Here is a 27,081-nt window from a genome sequence, read left to right as displayed (position 1 = left end):
TGATTCTAACAAATTAAATAATGAAACCCAAAAGCACAGCAGGGGAGGACTTTCTGGAACAGCATTAAGCCATCTTCAAGTATTAATGACAAGTATCTTTTAGCATGAACAGGCAGCTGGGTGATTTCAGAGGGAGCTGCTTTAAGAAGAAACTCAATGTGACATTGAGATGGAGGTAAGAAACTACAGAGACAGAGAGCAGGAGGTTTCCCCGATGGTTTTGACGGGGCTGAGAGAAGTGTGGAACTGGGTGATTCGATCTGACATGGCCTGTGCCGGTCTCTTGGCTCGGCCTGGCACAGATCATCGTGACCTTTTTAGCTTTGCTTACATCAACACAATTCTTGCCCTGATCGGGTAACGTCGTGGCTGCCAGGGAGAGGGGCACGCCAGCGTGCTTACATCTCACACGGCCTTCAAAGTACTTTGTTGGTGAGGCACAATTCACAGGTCAGGCAGTAAGCAAGTAGAGAATTAAGAGGAGGATCAGCTGCAGTCCTGCCTGACCTCAGCTCTGAGGCGCTTCTCTGAATTGTTAGGCTGGCGATACGGCCAACTTTCTGCTTTGCTTCCTATTTACAGTGTGCTTGTGAGAGCAGATTTAGCCATGTTCCACAGGTGATGAGACTAAAAAAATCTGTATCAGCTCAAAGTCATCTTTGATGTTTAACCAAACATTAATTGTTGTTACGAGGGCTGTTACTTACTTCCGTGTGATTTTCAGTAATTCCAAGAAAAAAAGCAAGATACTTTATTCGAAGAATCAGCTAAAAATACAGTGATCGATGCTAAGATTGTTTCTCTTGCAACAGAGCTCCCTTTGGATTTTTCCCTAACACTCTTTAAACTAGATGATTGACTGCTTCCAATGTGTGACTGAAAGTATGTACAACAAAAAGAAACTTTGGGTTAAAGGAGCAAAATACGTGTTTTCAGATGAAATGCTAAAGGCTCTGGGCCCTTCTTTGAAGCCACAAAATGCAACTGCAGATATATCTTCTAGATTCACACTCATTGTAGAATGCTTCAGACAACAAATTTCACAGCCCAACAACCAAGCTCAATATACAGAAATGGAAACAATCCAACTGAAATAAACACCGGGAAACAGTTATTTGTTTATTTATTTAAGCAAATATAAAACTACCCATTTGCAAATCTCATTTGGTTTGCATAACTTTCATTTCTATTATGTTTTACCTTTTACCAAGTCATTATCTCCCAGTGGCCGAACAGGTAGAAGCACGTAGAATGACCAGTCCCTTCTTTAAATAATGTTAGAAAGCTTCAAAGTAACAGCATAGCTTATCGGAATGGACACATACAAACATGAGTTGCAGAACAATAGAGAGAGAGAGAGAGATTTCGCACTATATGTATGTAAACATATATTGAAACAAGTGGGAGAAAGCTTTCAATTTGTCTAGTGATTTTTCAGTAGGCAAGGAGGCATAATTATAAGGAGACCGCTAAAGCATTTAGAATGGTACAGTTTATTGGCTCAAGCTCTAGGAAGAGGTTTTTTCTTTCTTTTTACTTATTGTTGCACAGTCTCCTCATTTCAATCTGACAGCGTACAGGGGCCTCTACGTGGCATAAATTTAATTTACTCTCGCGAAAGGCCTTAAGACACTACCAGAACTGTGCAAAGTAAATACCAGTGTCCCTAAGCTCAATGGCAGATTTGAGGGAAAAAACCTGCCACTAAAACTGGGGAAAGCAGCAAACAGTTGTTGTGCTAATCCAAGTATCCTGAAGGAAAATGAAACACACAACTATGAGCTGCTGACGTGATCTCTTACAAAGTGCAAAATTAAAGTTTTAGTAGACTGAAAAAAGTGAAGTATCAAATAGAGCTATGATGTTTCAAACGTGTATTGTATTAGAACAAGCTCTTTCCTATGTTATTTTCAAAGACAATATTTAGGCCAAAAAGTGAAAAAGCTGCTAGGGCCAAGATTTAAGAAATACCATTCATCTTTTAAAAATCCACAGGGGCAAACGAATGGCCTTCGTGCTTTTAACTATCCTGTACCACCTCCCAGCACTCAGACTTTAAGATATTTAAATTTAATCTAGTCAGCAGCTCTACTGAGAGAAGTCCCTACTAAAAGCCTCTCCAGTCATTCAGTAACATTCTTTAAAGTTACACAGGAAGCATACAGGAGAAACATTACAAACCCCACACACAACTGAGATGAAGCTTTAAAAGATGTTTCTTATGTAGATTGCTGCACTGCATGACTGCTGAACTCATTGCCATCTAAACTTAAAAACATTTATATGCTATTGATGTTCAATGAAAACAGCTGGAGATGGATGAGCGAACGGTCAGATGAAAGATACCAAAATGTCAGACAGCCTACCGACTGTTGTTGCCATGAGATCCAACAGTCAACATCAGTCTGATAAGCTATCCGACAGGATGGTACAGCCATGGAGATGTCACGACGGTTGGCAACACAAGAGGACATTCAGGCAGGATTGAACAAAATACATATTCTCGCACCTTGCTCGAGACCTGCCCTAACCTAATGCGGGGATCAATCTAACCTACGCAAGAGTAAGATCTAACCTACTTTGTGCTCATATGCCACCTTTTGCTAACACTAACTGGAAGTCAAATTAATTCTTGTTACTTACCCCTAGGACAAAAATAAAAAACAATAGTTCAGAAATTATTAGAGGAGTAATACATATGCAGTAGCGGTGGAATGGATATCTACTTACTAAAGAGGGAAAAGATCCGTTTTAATATCGGTTATGTTCATGTACGTTAGAACTGGAACACACTGATTCATAACAATGTTTTAAAAATATCTGACTTTTAAAGCCCAAGTTTAAGGCTCTCTAAGGTTCTCTGCATTATTGCTGGGTTTGACATCAAATCTGTTTTCAGCTGGAATCTTTACTCTCCCCCCCCCCCTTCTCCTTCATTGCCCACGGTGCTGTGATCAGTGGCAAACATCCGAGAAGCATTTATGGTAACAAATATCGCTAGCTATTTAACTTGCCTATTTTAACCAGTGAGCCATACTTCAAGCAAGTGATATGCTTTCTACTTCCTTCTGCTAAGAAGTTCTTAAGAAAAAAGAAAAAAAAAAAAGAAAAGAACAAAGGGCTTCAGCACCATTTGTGCAGGAAGGATGAGTAAAGCATGCAATTCGTGGGATTAAGGCTTAATAAAGAAACTGAGCATACAAAAGTGGAGAGGAAAAGAAACAGCTTAAAAAGACTGACACAAGAAATTCTGGAATGATCAAAGATGACTTTATAAAGTTTTATCTTAACTTCATTCTAAATATACAGAATAAAAAATGTCAGCTCCAGCATTTTGACATCAATCATCTCTGCTAACATCATGAAGTTTAAGAGGGTGGCTTTTCCAACCGAGAGCACGTGCAATGCAATAGGACTGGAGAATTCAGATGGAATAGCCTCACCACGAGGGACATGCAACAGTTCGTATCCGATCTGCATTCAGTTATATACATTTTGATGGTCTTGAAAGTTATGGAAAAAGCAAGAGAGCCACCCTTCAGAATAAAAAGTTACCCTTAGGCCAGTCTGAAGTTAAATCAGGAAATGGAGAGCATTAAATCATCAGTTTTGGAAGTAATTTGGATGGACAACATTTGTGTTAAACTCCATTTAACATCACATTGTCCATCCCATATAATACAACTCAGACACGTAAAGCATTTATACCTTACCTTAACATTTATAAGTTTGTCAATGAAACGTCTGCTCTAATATCCAAATTACTTTCAAAATTAAATAGAAACTTGTTATAGTTGAAAACTGATGTTAAAAAGTTTTCCCCCATTTTGAATAATGCTGATTTTTAAACATATGGAAAGATGTGTCATTTTCATGTCTTGCTAAAACCCGTTCCAAGGGTTTTTTCCCAAGCTCATTTGGTTTTTTCTTCAGAGTACATCTTCTGTTGCAGCCGTTTGGCATAGCTCTGGGCCATGGAGTTGATTATAGATAAGATAAAATAACAAACCATGACAATCACCAATTTTTCAAACATCCAGGATAGCCAGTTTTCCCCCTGAAGAGACAAAGACAAAACAGAAGGAGGAAAATGAAGGTTAGTGGACAGCACAATGGAGAATTCTCCCTTTTCTGGGTGAAAGGGAAAAGCCTAACCATTTCTTTTATTATGTAATTTATCAAATTAAAAACAGGAACCAAGTGCAAGCCGACGGGATTCCTGCAGGTCTCTCTGTAAAGCTGACTTCAGTCCCTTGAAAAACAATGCGGGAGGGCTTGCCAAATACACTGCAGGGCAGATGATGAATCCTTGGTCATTACTAGCGTGCTAGTGAAGCGATTTATTATTCCTAGTATTGTTTTGTCTTTGCTAACAATTCAGAGAGTTCAGAATGAGCAACCCCTGACTATCATTCCCTGTCATGTTCATCGCAAAGAAAACAATAAGGTCATTGGTTAACAATGTTTTTTTCCTAAACTGCATATACTGTGTTATCTTCCAGTTAGTATCCGATTCTTCTGGTGTCACTAGAAGTTAACCGATGACCTCGGCAGTCCCACTTCGAGCGTTTTCCGTGGCTACTCTTAACTTGTATTTTTTTTGTCAAAGGAGGGCAGCAATGCACTGCACAAAAATTACTTCAATGTGCATAAAAGGAATCTGCATATTTAGTTGTTCCAGCCTGACCCTCCCTAATTTAGTCTCTTTTTTGGTAAGAAATGGGCAAAGAAACATTTATAAGAGCTACAAGTATTAAATGTGAAATGTGAGTTAGATTAATGGATTTTATCTAAAAATGCCTTAGTATCCTAAGGAATTTCATGTCAAAGTTGCTCTGTCCCCACTGAAAATTCAGGGTATGTTTTTTAAGATACTTTTTTTCTGTATGAAAGGACACCTCTGCCCCTTTGTACCGGCTCTAAACACCGTATTTTTCTTTTCCTTTCGAACAGTAACTGCTTGGGGATTTTGTTTCTTATTGGCCATTAAGCCACAGCTCCTACTGGCTTCTGAAGTACTGATGCTGCACACAGTTTGTTACCATTTCACATGTAAATGCAACCTTTTTCTGCTTAAATTTCTCTTTCAAAGTAGGCATGCTAATATAGAGGCAAGACGTGCCACTGGTCTCGCTTTACTGTTTTCTTTATTCTCCAAGAAGTTGAAGTCTAGTTGCATACAATTACAGTATTATTTCTAATTCCCAGGTTGCTTTTAAAATGAGATTTTTATCTGTTCCCTGGGCCGCTGCAAATCTTTGAAAAACAGAATCAAGAGTTACATCGGTAAACCCGACAAGTCAAAAGACAGCTAGAGAAGGGAAAAATTAGTTGGGGAGGGAGGCAGAGAGGTTCTTACCTGTGGCACGCCACTGTCAGATTTGTGGTGAAGCTTTATCCTCTGAGCTTCCAAATATTCTTGAAATGGCTTCTGAAGAGAAGGACCTATACTTGGAATAGCACTGATGCAAAGTTCATCCCAGAGAACAAGACAAAATAGGGGAGGAAAAAAAAACAAAAACAAAAAACATTTTTTTTTTTTTAAACTTACCACTTTGACCCAAACAGAACAAAGTTCAGACTGAGCTACCGCTCAGACGGGCATTGCTACTTGAGAAAGCAGATAACCACGAAATAAAGTGTATTTCATCTTTTTATCTGATACTTCTGAAAGGGACATATTTCCCCAGATCCTCAAAAAGCGCTTAAAAAGAAAAATCTTTCAGAGCAAGCCAGTGACAATACACTGCTGGTAACAGAGAAGGAAGCTGTGAGCTAGAGCATTTCCTTAAAGCCAGGGAGAAGCCAGCTGAGGCTGTGCACTGGTGCAGTGCTGAGAATAAAATGAATGACTTCTCAGAAGTCCCACATTTATCACCAGCAGTTCCTGTAAGAACTGGTTTGAACCGATTAATAAGGAAATGACTTGTGCTTGTGTCATCCCTCAGTTAAAAAAGAAACTGCTCGCCCTATGACTTGCCCCTATCTTCTCAAAGGAGACGGCCCCTTTCTCAAACTAAGTCCTTATTAGGACAATCTGTGCGTCATCCTTACCCAAAAAGAATGCATTAGCAAATTCTGCAGGCGCCTCCCACAAGTCAGTGATTAACAAAGGAACAAAGAAGGAACTATGAACCCTGTTCTGAATCATGCCATGGTTTATGGCAGATGACTTGCACAAAAGCTACAATACATTACTAAACACCTTGTTCTTACATTAATGTTATAAAGATCGTGGACGTGTTTTTGGAACTGAGAACCCTCTCCAACCTCTAAGGCGTAAAGGTGTTAACGCTGGACAGACTCACAGCAGCCTCCAACTTCCATTCTGCGAATACCGCAGCCTGGCCAGGCTTTAATCAAAAACAACCTAGGTAATTTTTCTTTAAGTCTATACACCATGCTATTTAGCAGGAGGTCCAAGGAGCTTTAATAATGGTCACGACACTTTTAAAAAAAAAAACAAACTTAAACACTCTACAGAAGGAATTACCAGTAGCAACACCACTAGCTGGGCTGGTGTGGTGAGAACACACGCACAATCCGAAGGCTCCCAAGGTTTGATCCACATACGTACACCACCAATCCTAACTCCAGCCACAGGAGAGCTCCCATTACCGACAAACGCCATTTTAATTTCAAAGGGAACGGAGATTTTAAATTTCTTTTTTTTAATTTTAAGGAAATTAATATGGTCGTCTACATTACAAAAAGTCACCTAAATGTCAACGCTTCAGTTTTGATTCTTTACACTACTACTTCAGGGAGGATTTAGTAAAACACACTTCAGACACCAAGATACACAGAGACAAAACTGATCACCTCCTCTCCGAATGACTGCGGGAGGGCTAGGTCTCTCAAATTATTTTCCTCAGTCTCCTGATTTGACACAACATTGCCTTTTCCAGGCTAAAGCCCGACTGAAAACTAACAGCTTCCTAATCTTAAGAATTTATGAAAATGCACAGACCGAAGAAACAAAGTAGCTCACTCTCCTCCACTACATCTATTTCCTTCAAGAGCCAGGGGCAAATCATTTTTTTGATGGTATTTACAAGAAAAAGACTGCTTCCCTCATGATTCACCATCACGATGATACAAATGGGTGAGTAAATTCTGTGCCTGGACTGGTAAAATTTCAGAAAAAAAAAAAAAGCAGAGACTAAAGCATGTCTGTTACACATTTTACACAAGAGTGTGTCAACTTTTACAAATGATTTCCAGTTTTTCAGAACCGTCCCTTACGAAGCTGACTTTAATCGTGGTAAAAACTACCCTAATGACTCGCTGATCAGTACGAGTCAGTTTTAAAAATGAGTTACAGTTTGAGGTTTCTTTTCTTTTTCAAATGACCCTTGGAAGCCCGGAAAAGCTACTGAAAGGTAACAGTTTACTTTTAAACTTCTGCATGATTATGAAATGAGTATGTAAATGATGAGAGATGAATGATTAACAGAACGGTTGTTCAAACGCCTCCATTTTTTTTCTGAAAACTGAACTAAGTCAGTGCCCAGTTAGCATTAAACAACAGAACAAAGACGTGAAAACCAAGTTCAGATGGCTTGAAGAGATCCTGGTGCATCAACACTGTATTTCACTTTTTTTTCCCACTAAAAGTATTCAATTTTTTTTTTCTTTTGTGAGCATGACTAAGAATTAAGTGCACGAGATTCATTTTAGTAAAGCTATTTTGACGAACTGTAAGATCCTGAATGCAAGGACCTTGGTTTCTAAAAGTCTGCACATTCGCAGAGACTTTAATACTGAAAAAAGGTGCATAAATTTAAATAAGGAGTAAAATGAAGCAGAGTAACATCTAGAAAATCATGAATCCACAGTACTAGGAATAAAATTCTTGAAATCCCTTTTCAGTGGGACAGTATTGGTTACTTGTACTCTTTCGACAAAATTCAATCATTTAATCAACCAGCTAACACATATGGCACCTAATATCCAAAGCGCAGACACCACCTTAGATCTAGAAGTCTTAAAAATCAGCTTGCCTTTTATTTAATTACAAACAAGTGAGTGGTGCCCCCCCGCAAACCTTGCGAAGTTCAACTCACTAACCCTGTTTTTGTCAAAAGAGGAGGGGGAAGACTTCAATATAAATTTTCAAGGATTACACTCAAACCAGACGCAGGTACACAGGCAGGAGGAACAGATTTGCATCATAATTCTGCACCACTTCGCAATGACTGTAAGACACACCTTCAAAAGACCGCTGTAGTTTCAGGAGTCGAGATGCAAACCACAGGCGTATTTACACATCCGACTTAAGAAGGGAAGATGCTAGAAGATAACCCTGTTTGTAGTATAATCTAAAACCAATTCCTTGCATTTTCCTTTGAGAATCAAGCCTATTGTCTTTCAAATAAAGAATATGAAAGGATAAGAAAATAAAAGGACCTTAGCCCACAGCAGAACTTAGCTCATCCACGCTTTGTAGTCTCTATCTGCCAAAACAAAACACACAAAAAACCCCCAAACACACAACCTGCTGTCCCTTCTCAAAGGCTTAAAGCGTAGGCCTGAGTGAGCTGCTTAAGGACTTCAGTTTAAAAGAAAAAAAAAGAATAAAAAAAGCGCCATTCACTAGAAGGTGTCTGTCAGAATAAGCAATGAAATACATTTCACTAGTTGCTGTCATTGTTATTAATGAATTTTGCAGTTAATCGGCAACAAGGATGCGCTCCTAGGAAGAGAGGTGCTGTTCTTGTGTATTCTGTCCTTTCAACAAAATTCACCTGAAAAACAGAGACTAGCTACAGTCTTACCGTACGATTCAGAAAAAAATGTTTGGGATTTTTTTTTGAGGAAGAAAAACCTCTAAAGAAATTTTTATTCAGAAGAAGTTTTAGAAACAGTTAACATTAAACACCGATTTTTAATTCATTCTGATTCTCTGCTAAAATGGAATGTTTCATATGGAACTGAAACTGAAAACAGACTTCCAAAAAATTGCACTAGCCTTTGGTACAGCCTAAATTCAATAAATCATAACATTTCAGTAAAAACATTACTTGCATTCTAATACTACAACATAAACGTCCACTAAGAATTTTGCTTCACTGACCTGAACTCACTGAAGCCTGGGTTCAGAAGTATTACCTGGTATTTGTAATTAAACAAATGCATCTTTGCTTTATTTTTTTAATTAAGAGCCACGATTTCTATCCACATGAAAAACTATATAGCTTTTTTTTCCAACAAATAAAACAAAACTTCACATCTGTTTGAAGCACCACACTACAGAGATTCAGCAAAGCTGTTCTAGGATTAGTTTAAAAATTACACCAGCTATGTACAGATTCTGACAGCACGAGTCCTAAAACTTCTATTCCGGTTACAGCAAACCTGTGTTCATTAAAATACACTGCACAGGTTATTAATTTGCTTTTCCAAGAATGACTGTCAACAGTTGAACCTCAAACGCATGTCACCAGTCACGAAGTGGCAGGGAAGATTTTTGGGAGACTTATCTTTTTAACAGAATCTTTGGAACTACAGGTAGGAGTTTTCTCAAATGGACGTGGATGAAGCACCAAACCAAAAGGAGGAAAAAAAAAAAAAAAAAAGAAGTATTTTCCCTAAGCCAGCTTAACAAAAAGTAGAAGGTTACTCAGTACTCCAGTCGACTGCATTTTACCAATATTAAAAATACTTCTTCAAAACCATTTAATCATTATATTTGCACTTTTGAAAGGCGTATTTTTCATCTTACGAGATCTTTAAGAGTGCAGGTTACTCCTGAGTTACTGAAATTTCATAACCTATGCTTTTAGAGTTTGTGAACACTCAAATAATTACAAGCTGTGCTAAATGCTGAAGTACAGTTCTCTATCAAATGCTGCATTTTTGTATCATTGCGGTAACATTTCACAAAAAAGTAATCTATCAGTCCACAATTTAGGATATAAAGTTCCCATCTTACAAAAACCTCTGCACATGTGCATATCCGCCTGCTTTTTCAGAGAGAAATGTTAGAATCGGCAAGTATTTTCAAGAAACCCTGAAGCTGCCATTGTAGACCCACATTTTAGGAACATTAATATGGTGGGGTTTTCACTGCTGATGAAAGTTTCTCATTTTTAAGAGGCCCCTATCAGCAAGTGATTAAGCAGCTGATTAAGCAGTTCTTAAACTCAATTTATTTTGATGGAAATTAAAAGTATAAATAGGAAGTTCAGTGGCATTCAGTTCTGAATTTTATACCCTGTTCAGCAGCTCATGTGAGCAGCTGGACTCAGTCCCCAGTTGTGATGATCAAGAAACATTAAGCACTGCAGGTTTAAAAACGTGGAAGTCCATTTTATCATGGACACAGTAACCTGAAGGGAAATGAGAACCATAATAATTGAATAGATGGTGCAAACAAGCCACCAGGCTCCCAGGCCGAAACACACCGAAGCCCTGCTTGGAAAGGTGATGCAATATTGAGTCACTACCCTGGTTTATGGATGATCTCTCTAATATCCACAGCTGTTAATTTGGAAAAACCGTTTAACTGTTAACACGGGGATTGCTTTTGTCAGACTCTGGCATGCACACTTTGTCCTCGTCCGGACCCTCTCAGCGTCTGGGGACAAACAGCATCGTATACATTTCGCTCAGATTCAGCTATTTGGGCTAGTCCAGCTGTAGAAAAACATCCTTTTAGGAAATGCCAGCACTACAATTCAGAATGAAGACAACAGCGAAAGAAATTCCGAAACAACAGAAAACCAAACTAAGAGGAAAATATCATTGTGCGTTTTGTCAGCACAAACCCTGCCCACATTCAGGGTCTCACCCCGCGTCCTGGAGCAAGCATGGCCCCAGGCCAGAGATTATCTCCTTCTGCAAAAAAGGGGAGTTAAGTGGCACTGAGGAATGCGTGTGGCATGGGGTCTTCCCTCCCAGTACCTCCAACTCTTTTTTTAATAATTTATTTAAATCAGACTAGCTATTGACAGCTAGGCCAGGGGGCCAAAGCAAAGGCTTTCAGCTTCCAAACAATTATGCAAAACAGCATTAAATCATCATACCCAACGCCCATTCCTCCCACACAGAGTTTCTCTGTACTAGACTCACATTTCTACATTCCCTTGTAAGAACACAAGAAAAATCCATCCTGAAGCTCAAAAGCAGTAAGGCATTCAGTAAGAGGCACCACGTTGGGTTAGTTCAGCCGTCCCTCCCGCAAAAGAAACTGGAAGTTTTGCTCCAGCACGAGATCAACTTCTTTGACAGTTAGACATTTTAGAGACTATCGAAAAACAGATTCCAGCGGAAATATTTTTAAGCCACTGGACAATTAGCAAAGCTGATTAATTTGCATACCGCATTCACTGTCTAAACAGAGCACCTTTCTTCCTGCAAGTTATCTGAACCTTCAATGGTTAATTTTTTTCCAGACAGTGATCTAAACAGGCTTAACGGTTAGTATTTTAATGAGCTGTCATTTCCTGTGCTGATAAAGATTCTCACAGTATTTAAACCATCCATTTCCCTGAGGCTCCGCCAATACCGGGACCCTGCGCGGTGACTCAGAGCGGACCTCAGACTCCCCGCCTGACTCAGCCCTGATAGATGATGCTGCAGCAAACCTGGACCCTGGCTCAGAGAGAGCACTCGCAGCAAAACCTGGGCTGTCGCGGAGGGAGTAACCACAGCCTTCAGCCTCTATCGCCGCCACTTCGGCCCCAGAGCATTTGGTGAAACTTAGATGTTATCTGCGTTCAGTGTTCTAAAATTGCAGAAAATAAATCTGGTTTATGGTCAGGATCAACGGAAACATTCTGGGGGTTAAAAGGCTACTTGGCAGATTCACTTGCTTTACGAGATGAAGAAAGAACATATCTTATTTGAAGATTACTAAGCTAAAACTGTTACACGTTTGACGTCATTCATACCTGGAGCTACGCTCCAATACCCGCGTTAACCGAGCTGTCCGCAAACATTTTCTTTCTTGGGACATTCTGTTATGTTAAAATCAATGCTTTCAAAAATAGGAATTGCAACATCTCTGAACTGCTGCTTCTTAACTCTGCTCAATACTGCTCTTTGTAACGAAACTTCTATTTGTAGTTTAAAGATAGATCTTTGCACACAATTTAGGAAAAAAAAGCTTGCTTGTTCGGAGTTAAATCCTACAAGCCTTTTGCAAATAAACTTTTATAATTCTGTTGTGATCCACTGGAAGGTTTTCAACACCAAAGCTACTCAAATTTCATCCACATCTGCGTCCCTTTCAAGACACTAAAACCTTTTTTGTGCAGAGCTGATCTATTGTGTACAGGGTGTATTATGAGGGCACAGTCCCACAGGTTTCTGATACGCTTGTGGGAGGAGAGCCATCGATTTACTCTGCCAAGAAATGTCAGGTGTATTGGTATAACCTTCCAGAAGCATTTCTCTCGGGAGATTTCGAAGTCACTGCTCAGTTAGCCATGTTCTCAGCCACTTCAGGTTATTTTCGGTTGAATTCTACTACGCAGGTTGTGTTTTAAATATTGATTGGAACCTATTTTTCAAAATATCCTTTAATGAAGACGCCGGTTCAACAGGATACGGACTTTCTGGCACACGTGCAAAAGGAAGGTCCGCCAGGTCAGGAGGTGTGGTTGGCAGATTGTGCCTGGCCCCTTTGATGCTGGTCTGCCCAGAGCAGAGCGATACGAAGCAGTGGAGATGAGCTGGCAGAGGCCACGCTACGGGGTCATACCCTGCTGAAGGCCCCCAAAACACCCAGGCGATCGCACGGCACAATGCGAATCAAAAAAAGGGCTCTTCCCACCCCAGGACAACTGATTTCTGGTGCAGCCCTTTCTATCACTGTAGCTTCTTGACTTATATTTAAAGAAATAACCTAAACCTATATTGTAAATTATTTTTGAAAAAAATACACAATCTTTAAGCAAAGTTTCCAGTTACATCAGTCACCGTGATTCCATCTGTACTTTTTTTTGTGAAAGGAACATCATGCTCCTTACAAGAATCAACTGAGATTAAGTTGTGAAGCAAAGAATTACGGCACAATAAATAGCAGCAAACTGGTTTGTCAAGGCAATGGTTCAAGTACCTGTTACCAAAAAACTGTGTTTCCTTTAAGACATGCAATCATTCAAACCGGCCCGCAGGGCTGGTAAGCATGAAAATTTGTTCCACAAAACCCACCAGGTTAAGAAACCCTTCGGAAGCACTGATATTTTGGGGTAGATTTTCAGGTCTGAGTTTGTTGAATTACCCTTCACACCGTTAACACGTCTCACCCACAGAACATGGCACTAACAAATTACCTTTTAAAAATCTGGGGCGGCATGGCAGTTCTTTTACATGCCTGTCACTGGCTTCTATTTAAACTCCAAACTAGTTTATTGACTCAGTTCATTAATTGAAGAGATTAGTTTCTACTTCTCTTCAAATTAGCGGGGCACCATTCGCTACAGGCAGTAGTTCACTCATTTTGCTAAGAAGATAGCATCCCTGGTGTATCCTACGAGCAGTGCTCGTGCCTCCCCTTTGAGTAACTACCACAGCCTCTGTAATTAAGACCTGCCGCAGCCTATGGGAGTTTATCATTAACTTAACAACAGTCAGAGGGAATCTCTCTGCCCGAAGGGTGGGATTTGTCCAAAAGGGGTGCAGCTGTACCACTTGCCACTGAAGTTCAGATGCTTCTGAGGTGAAGGCCACGCGCTGCCTAACGCTATATAAAGCACATTTTTGAATTCTTTAGGTCTACTGAAGTTCTAAAGTTATTAGCTCATTTTCACAAAATACGAACAGAGCATGCTGAATTAAAAAAAAATTTAGATCTTTTTCTTCCTGAACATTTACCCAGAATTGATGGCAGACAGTTTTGTGGGTGGTGTGTGCTTTGAGAACTATTTCTTTAGTAGTTTTCTGGGAATTCTTAATCCTCATTTGAAACTGCCACTTCAAAGAAAATATGATCGTGCTTAAAAGCAATATGCTTAGTGTGACTTCATAAACAGTCCTGCAGCTGTAGGTAAAAAAAATTAAACTGAAAGATTTAAGAGCCAAAAGAAAACCCACAACACACATGATAATTAAACATTTTAAATGGGCTAGGTTTGGCCTAAAACCAGCTTCAAAGTATTTTACGTGGACGATCAATAAGTTAAACTCTTCTTTAAGTGACAGGACAAAACTCTTACACACCACCCTTCCTCACAAAAGCTTATGAACGTAATACAACCTGAGAGAAAACATTATCCTCCTCTAGCATTTTAGACAGCAATAATACAACTTTAAACTATTAACTGGTAGAACAGGCTGATAATTACCAGCCTCACGTGAGCTATCAGTATCTTTGTAATCCTCTTCAGCTTTGGTTTCAAGACTCCTGCTAACTTTGGTTTCTTAAACCCAGCCATGTCTCCTTGTTCCTTCTACCGCGGCTTGCTGCGGCGCAGCTGCCCTTTGCCTCGCCGCTGCCACCACCCACCCTTCTTACCTTTATTTTTTTGTCCACTAGCTACCACCACCGTTTTCAAAAATTTTTTGTAAACAGCTTTTTAATTTCCTGCCACATTTTCTTTTCCTTTTCTTTATTTAGTTAATATAAGGAATATCGTATGATCCTTTTGTAATGGAGACCTAGACAAAACTGTAAAATCAAATTACCCCAAATTATATTAAAACAGCCTGGTTATGGCAGGCTTAGTGGGCAGCGCCAGCAGCGTCCAGTACCAGAAGTAAACAACTACTGAGCTATGGGCAAGGTCTGCAGGTGAATCAGTTTTGCTTTTTGACTAAGACTCATGTAGTTACTGAGAAATTCTCTCTGGCTTATAAAATCAGATATTCTCAGACTTTATCTCATAACTTAATCTTCTGTCTAGATTTTAGTTATCCTCTCTATTAATATGTTCATTATTTTAAAGTATTGTGCTTAGACATTTCCTATTGTGTAAGAGCAATATCCCAGACAAAAAAATGTCTTAAGTCATTGTGTCGGATGGAATTTGATTAAAATAGATTAAATAGAACTAGATTTTAATTTAATAATAAGGGATTTAATGTGAGCTATTGTTTAACATGTTTTATACTCCACTCTGAAAGAAATTGATGAGGTAATGCTAGCAGACAGCTTGGGAAAAGTCAAGGATACCGGGACATTCCAAAAATCTTACTGTCTCCCGACAACATTTTTGAACTCTGACATCAACCATCTAATAAAATCTGAATCCAGCAGAGGTCTTGTGAATGCATTCGAAGTAATTCAATGCAAAATTATCTCCAAGACAGATGAAGTAGGAAAAAACTACTAGTTTTGGCTCAAAGATTTGCAGGAGAGTAAATCTTTGGAAATATACCTTACCTAGTAGCAGTGCTGATCAAAAGTTAGTAGTAAATTGTCTGGTGTAATTGATACTAAGAAAAGCTAACTAATGATGGTTAAAAGTAGCCACATTTCTCTCTTTTTTTTTTTTTTTAAATGTTCAAAGCAACAAATTAATCTTGAAGTTTGTTACAAACCAGACACCCAATCAGAAGATCAGGAAGTAATAAAGTCAGGATTTGTTTCATTAGTGAAATGCCCTAGAATGTCTCTTCTGACGCTCCTTTTTCTTTGAATAGCATTACTACTTCAAGTTTACATATTTTAAAAGGAATTATTTCCAGACATTCCTCCCCTGAAACTGTTCTTGAGGAGTGTGGCTTTTTGGTTTTTATGTGAAAATAGTTATTACAGTTTGGATAGCAAAGTGTCAATCAATTTGCCCCATACTACAAGTGAAAGACCTTGGAAAAGTAGAAACACCTTAGAATTTATTTTCTGGATCCATATTAGGTATCTAGTTTTAAAAAAACCACAACCAAACCACAACAATAAAGCTTTCTATTTAAATGTTAGACTCACATTTAAAACTGTAAACCTGCATCCCTGACGTTAATCTGATCAGTGTACCGAAAACAGGCAGTAGCTTCCCCCCCCAAGAACACAATTGTTCCGTTGAACAATTAAGCATGAATTTTTGATGACATCCACATGATTTGATCTAGTTGCCCACGTTTAAATTAATCAAGCTGCATACTTTGTTTGCGTTCGAGCAGTTTATGAAACTTCTGCATGGTTAGAGAGGCCCTGTTGCGATGTTGTTTGCTGGATTACCAGGCAGGAAATGTTAACATCAACAATGGATTTTCAAATTACACGGAATTTCGTGACTGAACAGGTAGATACGAGGCAAAAATCTAACACCAGCATCAGTGTCCAATCTTCATTCAAACCCACCGAGGCAGCATGTAAGTATGTTGTTTTAATTGTCTTCCTCCCCCTCCCCCCAACTGTTGTTAGCTGGGTTTTTGCTTAGTTTTCTTGTTTTAAAGTGAGATTTTAACTTAAAAAATAAAATAGTAATCAATTACTAAAGAACTCAGTCCAAAAAAGAAAAAAAGACAAACTTCCTCAAAATCAGAACAGTTTATCCATGAAAACTGTCATTTCTCCTATGAAAAACCAAGTTTAACAGAACGGAGATAAAACTCTACACACCAAATTTCTCATTCTGACATTTTATGAGAGATTTAGTACTTTAAATGTATAAGGTAGTTCAAATTATGGAAGATGTGTATTGTCATCTTGGGACACTGCATAAATCACAGTTCTTTCATTTTTTTGTCATAGGATCACACTACAACATTGAAGAAAGTCCATAAAAAACCAGTCTGTTTGCAGCTAAAAGTGTAGCTATCTATAATTGGAAGAGCTGTATCATATTTCTGGGTGAAAGTTAACTGTTGGTACTATATAGTCGGGGCATCTGACCTTCAGTGCTATTATGTTTCTTGAAGTACTTGAAGCCTTTGAGGTGAGGAATGAAGTTGCAAATAAGACCTAAATTATGTGTTGGCCAAAGCTGGCACTTCGAAGCAAAGCACCATTTGCAGCACATCTGATTTGACTCCTCCAGTATTTTTCCACTTAAGGAGTGAAGGTATCGCTGTGTTAAAGAATTACTCACCCGATTAGGGACACCATCTGCTCCACTATATGTTTGCTGAATGTTATAATAACGAAAAGTTTCTGTAGGAAGGAAAACATCAGTTAGAGAAACATTTGATCAAAAGGGAAGCAGAGACAATGGGGTACGACAATTTATGTTCCTTTCCAACCAGACAGCTTCTCCAGCACTCACACATAGTTTTCCCCTCTCTTTTCTTTCAAGACTGTTATTTTTCACTACTCTCTTCAAAAAGAGGCAGGAGAGAGAAAAGCTGTTACTTTATTATTCTATTTCCTCATAGATTTCATTTCTTGCAACGTTTTTGTAGCCTGTGTTACTAACCATTCGCATCCTCCCCAAACTTAAATTCCCAGAAGCTCAAGGTCACTTTACTCCGTCAACAATGTTTTAATGGAAAAACAGTCATCACCGTGCAGAAAAATTCACATCCCCTTACACAAACACATGTACTTAAAGATCACAGGAGTGAAAAATAATATATCTTTTAGTCCCCTAGTTCGTGTGCTTCAGACAGAAACGTAACAAAAAGTACTTAGTGAAGAACAAAGTAAAAGCCATTGGGTACCTGTCTGTTCAAAAAAACTTAGATTGTCACTGTCTCTAATGCAATAGGCTATTTGAAACAGAATAATTTCAATACAAGACACTTCCGTAACACATGGCTTGTTGACACTGAAAATCCAAGTGTCCGTAATTTTACCACTCCCTTCTCTTCTAACGCAAGTTCAAATTTTGTTAAAATAGCCTTTGCTAATTCCACTTTTGTCACATTTGACAGCTTGTTCGTTTGCAAAGAGCGAGCAAGACTGTGTGTAGATGGTGTATACACACACAAACAGTTCCCACCGTCTCCTCAAATCAACGTAAACATGATCTAACGAGAACCGCATTCACTACTCTGGAAATAAAGGATGTGACTTGAACTGCACAGAATGATTCCACAGTCCGGAGGAAAAGGCCAGTTAAAAGCAGCTCCAGGACGGCCACTGCACCAGAGTCACTTGCTTCCTGCCTAGAGAAAGATTTAATTAAAAGCCTTTTCCATGACTCTTACATTTCCTAAATTCCAAATTGCAGCAAGATCACTACAAAAATCAAGGCTGTTGCACAAGAGGATGCTTGAAATCAAGCATCGCAGAAAAGAGAATTCTAACAGCTAAACATGTTACAAAATGAGATGATTTACCAACTGTACAAGACACTGGGAAATATTTTTTCACTTACATTTGATCTGAGTGTGGAGCACTATAAATTACATAGCAAACACTCTGCTAGCTAAACAAGACAAATAAAATAATAAAAGGAATATTACACAAATACTATTTCAATTTCTATGTTGCCAGAACAAATTCTAACAGTACACAGATTTAAAAGCAGAAAAATTCAGATAACACAAAAATAAGTGTGGAGAAAAAGTTGTTCTATCACAGTAAATGAAAGAATTTTCAGATCTATTTATTATTTTCTGTTTAAGGACCGGGCAAAGTAAAATAACCATTTACAAAAACAATGGGAAGAAAAAAAAAAAAGGGTTGAAGATTGAAATCTTCTGTTCAGGGCAAAAGAAAGATTTTGAAGCAGCTTGGTAAGGGTACTAGATGAGTAATTTCATACTACTAAGAGCTTCTGCTATTTCAATGTAGTGACAGCAAAGATTTCCAAGCAACACAGCTACAGGCACTGCACCAGCCCTATGGAGATGCTAAAAAAAAACCAAGCCCCAGCTGAAAACATTGGTTCTAATCATTACAAAGAGAGCGATGTAGTTCATGATACAGCACTAACCACGCCGCCACCGGTAAAGAATCGCCAGGGAGTCAATACTTCATCTTTCATTGGACAAAATGGTGACGCATCTCAAAAGCGAGACTCAAAATTTTTGAAAGCAACTGGAGATTCTGCTTGCCAAGTTCAGAACATCCGGTGAGGCTCTGAGTTAGCGAGGAAACCTGGACACGCTCTGAAATCAGGCCCTTTCAAAAATAATATCGACTGAGGACACCAAAAATTGCTAACCACGCCTGAAAGTTATGGACAGTACGCCCGGAGCCGTGCCCTCAGACTGCTTTCTGCAGGGCCTGAAGGGAGCGGGGATCTCTCTACACACTCAACTGAGATAAAAGGGAGCATTTAAAAGTGCCGCTTCACCGGTAAAGGCTAGTTACAGCGCTCTTTGAAATGAGTATTTGTTACCAAAAAGGCAAGTTCCTTATGAGTACGAAGTCCTTTCAGTCTGGTAAAAACCGTAGGTAAATAACTTGGCTAACCACCAATTTCCTGAGTGGTGTAGGCAAGCGAGCTCATTAGTTTGTAGCTATAAATTATTCAGTTGCCTAAGTTTTGAGCATAAGAAGCCTAGCAGATGCTTTATTGTAAATCCTTTGCACCAAATTAATTTCCATTACTTCAGGTCAGGAAGGGAGACTCCAGAATTCATTACGAAGTAACGCAGTGTAACAGTCAAAAAAACCCCAAACGTCTTCACCCCAGAGCCCTAAGGGAGGTGTAGTACTTGCCTGGATGTGCATTTTAATTATGGCCTTCCCAATCAAGGTTGCACCAAAGAAGGTCCAGAAGGGAACCAGAAAGTGTCCACATGTTATCCCGGCCAGGTCAAACAGAGGGTTTGGAATCTATGAAGTGCAAGGGAAAGAAGTTCATGATTTGCAGCACTTACTTAGACGAACAGGATCGCGACAGACTTGGAAACTTTGAAAAATGAACATTTTCCCCTTATTCAACTTGATCCAAAACTCTCGTGTCTTAATACTTACAAAAATGTTAATGTCGCACCACATAACTTAAGTCTCTGGGATTCAGCTAGACAATGTCCCAGACAATTCCATTCTCATGGTCCCTCCTTACCCCTGGATTTTAGAAAAGCTAACAAAAAGTTTTCCATGTGAAATGCACAGAAACCACAGTAAAGCCATTCTGAGCGATTTATCAAACTTTCTCACTGACAAGCACATCACTCTTGGAAGCGAGTGCTCAAAATGACCCCAGTGATTTCCATCTGAGAAAGTACATAAAAAACTGGCATTTATAGTCATATGTATCCAGTTTAAAAGCACTGATTAGACTTTATTAAGCATATGCATTTCATCTAAAATTAAAAGATTTTTTTTTATTGTTAAACTGCTGGCATGACGTTTGGTATCGTGATACTATCTGTAAAATATTTTTGAAATTAAACCACAAAAATATCCAAATTCCAACCTTTCACACTTAGCATGCAGTACAAGGGCAGACTGTCTGAGTAAACGCATGGGGTACGTGTAATTCACAGTAGCAGCATATTACTGGGTTAATATCCTGCAGTGTTTGTGCTGTTTTGTTACACAAACAAATAAATAAAGAGTGTAGACTGTTAAAGACCATAAAAGACAGTAACGCTGCAACTGACTGGATGGAAATCTGAAATCTGTGAGAAAGCTTATGAGGGTTATACTTAGCTGTTATAGACTAGCAATTCAAATTTATGAGCACCCACACCACCACCTGCATAGGAAGAAATCTGAAACGGTCTCTAACCATGCCCCGAAACGGTCTCTAAACACGGTCCGCTTCAACTAAAATGATTCTCTACCTCTGACAGCTGTCTTAGACATAGGAGGCTAGTAAATTATTTACTTATACCATAGCCAGATAGTTTTGCTCTTTTGAGCCAAGTCTGCTCTAGGTCTCAAGTATGTTCTTTGTTGGTTGGCTGGAGTTTTTTTGGTAAGTTCCCAGTACATTTTAATTACTGCATTACTATCACCATAGAGGGAGCAACATGCTTTAGGTAGGGGTAACTGTGGATATCAATACATTAAACATATCACAGTAAAAAGTTACTCAACAAGTCCACATTAGGGTGTATTAGCAGGCCAGCGAGGCTTTCTCTGTCTTTGTTTTTGGAAAAACACACACAGGCAGTACCGAGGGTTGCCAAAAAAGCCCACAAAGACGGGAGGGCAAATTCTCACAAGTCACAGCAAGGATCTTCCAGGGCTAATTCTTGCTTTGTTCCTTCCCCAGAGCTGCCTCTCCATAGGAATTAAGCTCCAGACAGTAATATGGCTTTCTTATTGCCACTAAACAACATTACATTCAGTTGATTTCACTGGATAAACTTGCAAAGTTTTAAATTCAATTCGACTGTGTTTTTATGTAGCATTTAGACGCCGCTGCTTGACAGACAACAACCTGCAGCTAGGACAGTCATTACCACTTTACAAGCAAGTTCTCTAATCATAAAAAAATACACCCAGCTAAAATACTGTTTAAAATCCAGAAGTAAAATCGCAATTATAAGGGGGGCAAGTAAAGGAGACACCTTCTAGCATAGAGAGAAGCAGCAACAAGCAAGAGAAGCCCCGAAACAAAGCCCTGAAGCTCATGGGGGAACACACAAGTGCAAGGAGCACGCGTGGGGGAACTGCCCTCCTCACCTACAGATGCAACAAAAGTGCATAGCTTTGAATCCCTATGCTTTGTCAATGCCTCTGCCACATTTAACCTCACCCTTTTTACTGCTGCTCTGCAGTTATTCTGTAAACACATTCACAAATCCTCAAGCGTACTGGGGGGGATTCATGGTTCCTCATCCCTCCCCCAACCCGGGGCAGCCTACATAAGCAAAAGGAAGCCGGAGCTCGGGGCACGTTGAAGGACAGTGCAGCAAGTAGGTAAGAAGTGAAGCAAAGGTTTAAGTATTACTAAGCAGGAACTATGAAGAGTTTACACATCATCTCTCATGTTTACCAACTCCTTCCTCATGTTCTCCATTTACCCGCATTTCACCTTGTCCAGCCACTCCAGTAACTCATCCCTGCCACATACAAGCTGCTGTTCTGATTACACAAGACAGACAAAACAGCCTATGCAGTGATGTCTCACAAGATGGTGACTAGAGGGTAATGAGTCAGAGGCAGTCAAGGAGCAGTCTAAGAGCTTACTGGATGGAAAGATTTAAAGAACAGCTTGTAACCTACGTCTCCACTCTAAACATTAAGACAATTCAAAAGATTAGTAAACAGAAGTCGTATGCCAGCAACTATAATCAGATTAATTCTTTCCAGCTAACACAGGTTACTTACATTCGAACAAATAGTTAGCATTGTCATCTCTACAATTTAGGAAACTGAGAGATGCTAGACAAGCGTGGAATTAATACCTCATCAGCTGAGCAGCTGGCTAATGGCTGTGGTTATTCCGGACGAATGGGATCATAGGGGACCTACACTTCCCCCCTTCACTCTAATCACATTTCTGTGCATCACGTCCCACATTTTGTGTGGGGGATGGAAGAATAAGGCACACCATTCCTACCAGTTTTCATTAAGCTTCCAGAGAAAGATTTAAACCTCAAATGGTTCAGTATTTTTCTACTCCAAAAGAACAGTATTATCCTCCTTAAAACACTAAAATAGCATCAGCGGAGATGCTCGTACTACCTCTTGCTTAGAGAGAAAAACAACCTACAAGGAGTTTGTAGCTCATGTAGCCGTGACTCTGAAACTGGCTTCCTCATTCCGCTCCCTCTGGTTCCTAGTGACCCAAAGATACCTCCAGAGCAGACTTAGGAGAATTACTATGGGTGGATATCCTAATCAGGATTTATACAGGTAATTTTCCACTCTTCAAGCTGTGTATATCTTTGGATTTGAAGATGTCAAGCACTGTAAGCTATAGGACATAAACACCTAAAGAAATTATAATATGGTTCCAGCAGAACCTGTAAGTGATAATACAGCTCTTGCTACATCTTGCCAGCTAATAATTTGGGCTAGGAAAGTCCCAACAGGATCAGTGGGGCACACGACCTGATCTGCCAAATCTCCACTAGCACAGAGCAGCGAGCAGCAGTGTGCATATGCCTTTGTTAGAGAAGACACGGCCTCAACATCGAATGCAAGGAGCACCCCTGGTCTGAAACAGAAACACAGAAACTTCTTGAATTTTAAGAATGTCTTAGTTCAGTCTCGTGTAGTTTAAGTCTTTCTTACTCTGACAAGCCTTTAGCATCTTTAGTGAACTGACCTGTTTTTATCAGGTTTCACCACACCACGCTGAACTACGGAACTGTTAGCTGTGCTTTTATGCGGAATTCACTGTGTTTGGTACTAATCTGGGACTGGAGTTTCTCCATGCTATTGTACTTGCCAGTACCACAACCGTCCCATTTCCCTAAGCACCACAGACAACACAGAAAGAGCCAACGAGGCATGAAGATCCATACGGATTCAAATAAAACCAAGCCACATTTCACAGCATTAATTTCATTCCAATACGTTCCATCTGCGATTATAAACCCCTCTGTTACTGAAATGAACTTACTGAGGCGCAGGCCAAAATGCCGAAGAACCCAACCTTCTGCACCAGGTTCTGGACTGCCAGTTTAGCCCGGGAAGCAAAATCCTGCAAAGAAGAAAACGAAGCATTAATGAGGCAAAACCCCAAACGACCATACCTCAAAGTGTATGTGATTTCAATATCCTCCATGCTATGGGATTTCCTAATTAGCATTTAGGAGAATTTTTAAAACAAAAAGCCCAATTTGAAACTCTGGGCTTAGAAGGAAGAGAGAGAAATTCACAGTGGTCAGTGTGAAAACCTGAGCACCCACACGTACTGAGTTTTGTTCTTCAAAACCCTGCAAGTGGCACCAAGTTTGCACTACTATGGAAACAGGTTTTCTAGTATTTATTTCCCCGTATCTTTGAATTGCCAGTGCTGCTTGTACCTTATTCCTTAAACAACCAAAGGGAATTAGTTTCCTTCAGTATCATTTACAATGTTAGAGAGGCACTTTCTCAAAACACAAAGCCAGAATATAATCATCCCGTTACATCCTGAGATCTTTGCTCTCAAACCCAGGACCTTAATCAAAATAGCTAATTCCAGGCACTCTCTACAACAGACTCGTAAAGTTCATTAAATCCATAGAATTGAATCTAAAACACTTCAACAGCAACAAAGGTGGCAGACCATACAACATTGAGCTGTTCTTCACAAAAACGTGCTCAGAACACGCTGCCTACTTTTATTTTGTGATCGCAACTTTCAAACATATTCCTGACGAACTCAAGAGTCTCCAAGTTTACCAAATACACAGTAAACATTTTTAAAAGCAAAAATAAAGATTCTCACAAGCAGTTTATTTGAATGCGAGTAGTGAATTTACATGAGAATAAAATTCTTTTGAAGCAAAACTGCCCAAACAGTTTAAACCAGGGTCAATATTATCTATTCAGGCTTGGCAACAGTAGTTCTAGAGAGCCGAGTATCTTTGGGAATAGCAGACTTTAAAAAGTAATTATTAATTCTTTTTTAAAAACCTACAAATAAGCAATGAAAAGCTGAGTTTCCAGTAGCAATGCAATATTCACTGATTTCCATTTTGTAGAAAACTATCAGATACATTTCACAGGGAAGTTACTTTAATCAATAATTAATGAAATTCTAAATTCCACACTTCAAAATAACTACAAGATAATCCAGATGAATTAAATTTATGCAATTTTAACTTTGTTACAATTCTGTTGAAACCTTCAATACTATATACCAGTGCAAGTAAATTACAATTACTTGACAATGTTCTCGCATATTATTTAAATTCTGAACTACAGAACTGACATAACTTTCTATGCCAGATTAAAGAAAAATAAAAATATCTGTGATAAGGCCATTTGCCGTCTTTTTACATCCCTTTTTCAAGTAGTAACTTTTCTCCATTACAGTGCTTTAAAAATGGTTAACAAATTCTCAAATAAACCCCCCAATTCTTACTGAAATCAGAAGAAATCTATTTATTATACTTTATATTTGAAAAAATAACCCAAATTAAAACAAATAAGTCAACTTAAAGAAAAATGCCAAGTAAATGAGATTTCCTACATCTTACAGTGGGACATTTTTAACCACAGGAGAATATAAACCCCCTTTTAGAATAGTCTACAAGGGGTGAACTTCCTAACTTTCACCAGGAGTAACAACTTGGGGTCGTGAATGTCTTATTGCAAAATGGAACAGGGGAAATATTCACCCTTTGCTGAAAACTTGTTCCTGACATTTTTTCTGTTTAACTTCTAGGACACGTGCGGTATGCACGAATGATCAAAACCTACTCCCAGTGAGGCTGATACCAAACACTTGAACTTACGTTAGCAGAAGCAGGTCTAGAACATGCCTACATGACAAGTAAAGTACAATTTTTCATGCTTTTCAGTTAAAAGAGCGCATTTTGACACAAATTGTTATACAGAACAAAAAGTGATAATTCACCAGTGAACTAAGTCCAAAAATCTTGCAACATCAAGGGCAGTTCCTTCTCAAGCTAAAATTCCCTCATCATTATTTCCAAGTCAGTAAACAAAACCAAAACAAGTCAATGTGCGATCGCTACTACGGGTCAGCACTAATACACACACTCAGTCCCACCGAGGGTTTAGGACACGAACTGAAGAGGATGCAAGAGTCTCTTGCAGAGTGTGAGCACACAGCTATCAGCAAAGAAATAAAATGCAGCACGCTAAGGAGACAAGAGGTATTCTAATTCCTCAACCAAATGCAAAAGTAGAAATGTGGGTTCAGAACTTCTCTACAAATTAATTTAAAATGAAAAGGCGTGTTAAAGCGTCACGGTAACATTGTCCTTTCAACAACAGATTTTGTTCTTTGAAAAGGTGAACTGAAAAAGCAGTGCCTTATGTAGGAATTTCATGTCTCCCCCTGTACTCTACAACAAAGCTGAATGTGACCATGATATTTTCAGTTCCTATTTTGTTCACCATTTCACAATGCTCATGGGGTTAGAACAATATTTTCACTTTTACAAGCCAATAAAGGTTTTTTTCACGGCTCCATAAATCTCATTGTAAAGTATCTTTAACATAAAACACTACAACCCAATTATTCAAATAGGTCCATGATAGATTTCAGTAGAAGTTGTTTCTATTCTAATTTTAATGTATTTACCCATTATCTTAGACTGCATTGCTAACACACTGCTGTATTAATTTTCACAAGCTGGAACTGGAAACAAACTCTCTAGCAAGCGACCGATAAACTAATGCTTGCAGCACAGCTGGATTAATAAAATAAATTATAATTATATATAGATTGACCATATTAACTTAGTGTAAGCACAGGGCGCCATTCTTCATCAAGTTTCTTAAAAATAAACAGCTTCCCTCACCCACATTTCTAGACTGCTGCAAAATTCAAGGTTGCCTTAAAACTAATTTTCTCCCTCCAGCTAAAAACATACAATTTTTGTTATAAAACCAATGATGAAGGTGTGGGAAGAAGTGTAACAAGTTTGTCTCTCAAAAAAACCCAACCCAGCGTTGGGGCAATTTTTCTCACCTTATTAATTCATAACTTTCTTTTTTTAAAGTTATTACTCAGAATTTTTCTTCTTCAATTGTTTTTGACACTCATTGTCTCTTACAAAGTACTCCATGGAAAGCACAGCTAGAGTTCTAAAAACTTCCGTCAGGAACTTCTAATCTGCCTTCCTTTTTCAAACTTTCTAAATAAGCCAAAAGAGACAAATTAAGGATTTTTTTTTCTATTTTCTATGATCTAATGTAATCATAGCTACGAATAATTTGCACGGTAATATACACACCAGGGTTGCAACAAAACTATGTATGTGCAGCCTCGACATCTACTTTAACGAAAACAAGTTCAGAAATACTTCTGTTTGGCTGCTTCCTTAAATTTCATTTGTCAAATCTTTGCGACATCTGCAATAATAAAAAAAACCTTAAAAGTTTCATTTCTCAGAGAATACAATCATCAGTTTCACAACTTTTACCTATTTCACAATATAATTTTTCTGTTATAAAGCCTGCACAGAGAACAATCTTTTCTCTACTTTTTTAAGCATTTGAAATAAAAGCAGAACGACTTTCACAACTTATTGCTTTAAAAAAAAAAACAACCACAAAAAGACATAAAAGTTCAGCTACTTACAGGCAAAACATTTTCCCCCAAAATTAAAGTATCTAGACTGGACTCGACTCTCAGCTAATGTGATTCATTGTCTATAACATTTCAGGATACTTTAGCTCACTATGTCCCCTTCAAAGATGATTTGTTTTTTTGGTTT

The 27,081-nt window shown here is 38.8% G+C and overlaps 1 protein-coding gene across 2 annotated transcripts in view; it reads right to left on the bottom strand.

Moving 5' to 3' along the window:
- Positions 1-3,248: 3,248 nt before the first annotated feature.
- The window catches only part of VMP1 (vacuole membrane protein 1), a 69,229-nt gene continuing 45,396 nt past the window's right edge, over positions 3,249-27,081 (bottom strand). For both annotated transcript variants that reach the window (XM_076354571.1, XM_076354573.1), the window contains exons 9-13: positions 23,304-23,384; positions 19,496-19,612; positions 16,977-17,038; positions 5,360-5,462; positions 3,249-4,057 (exon numbers count right to left, since the gene is read on the bottom strand). In XM_076354571.1, coding sequence (XP_076210686.1) covers positions 3,914-4,057; positions 5,360-5,462; positions 16,977-17,038; positions 19,496-19,612; positions 23,304-23,384 — 507 coding nt within the window. In that variant the 3' untranslated portion in view covers positions 3,249-3,913. The remainder of the gene's footprint in view (positions 4,058-5,359; positions 5,463-16,976; positions 17,039-19,495; positions 19,613-23,303; positions 23,385-27,081) is intronic.

The sequence above is a fragment of the Aptenodytes patagonicus genome, chromosome 17 (assembly GCF_965638725.1).
Source record: "Aptenodytes patagonicus chromosome 17, bAptPat1.pri.cur, whole genome shotgun sequence".
Classification (NCBI taxonomy): Eukaryota; Metazoa; Chordata; class Aves; order Sphenisciformes; family Spheniscidae; genus Aptenodytes; species Aptenodytes patagonicus.
This window is presented reverse-complemented; position numbering and strand designations above follow the sequence as displayed.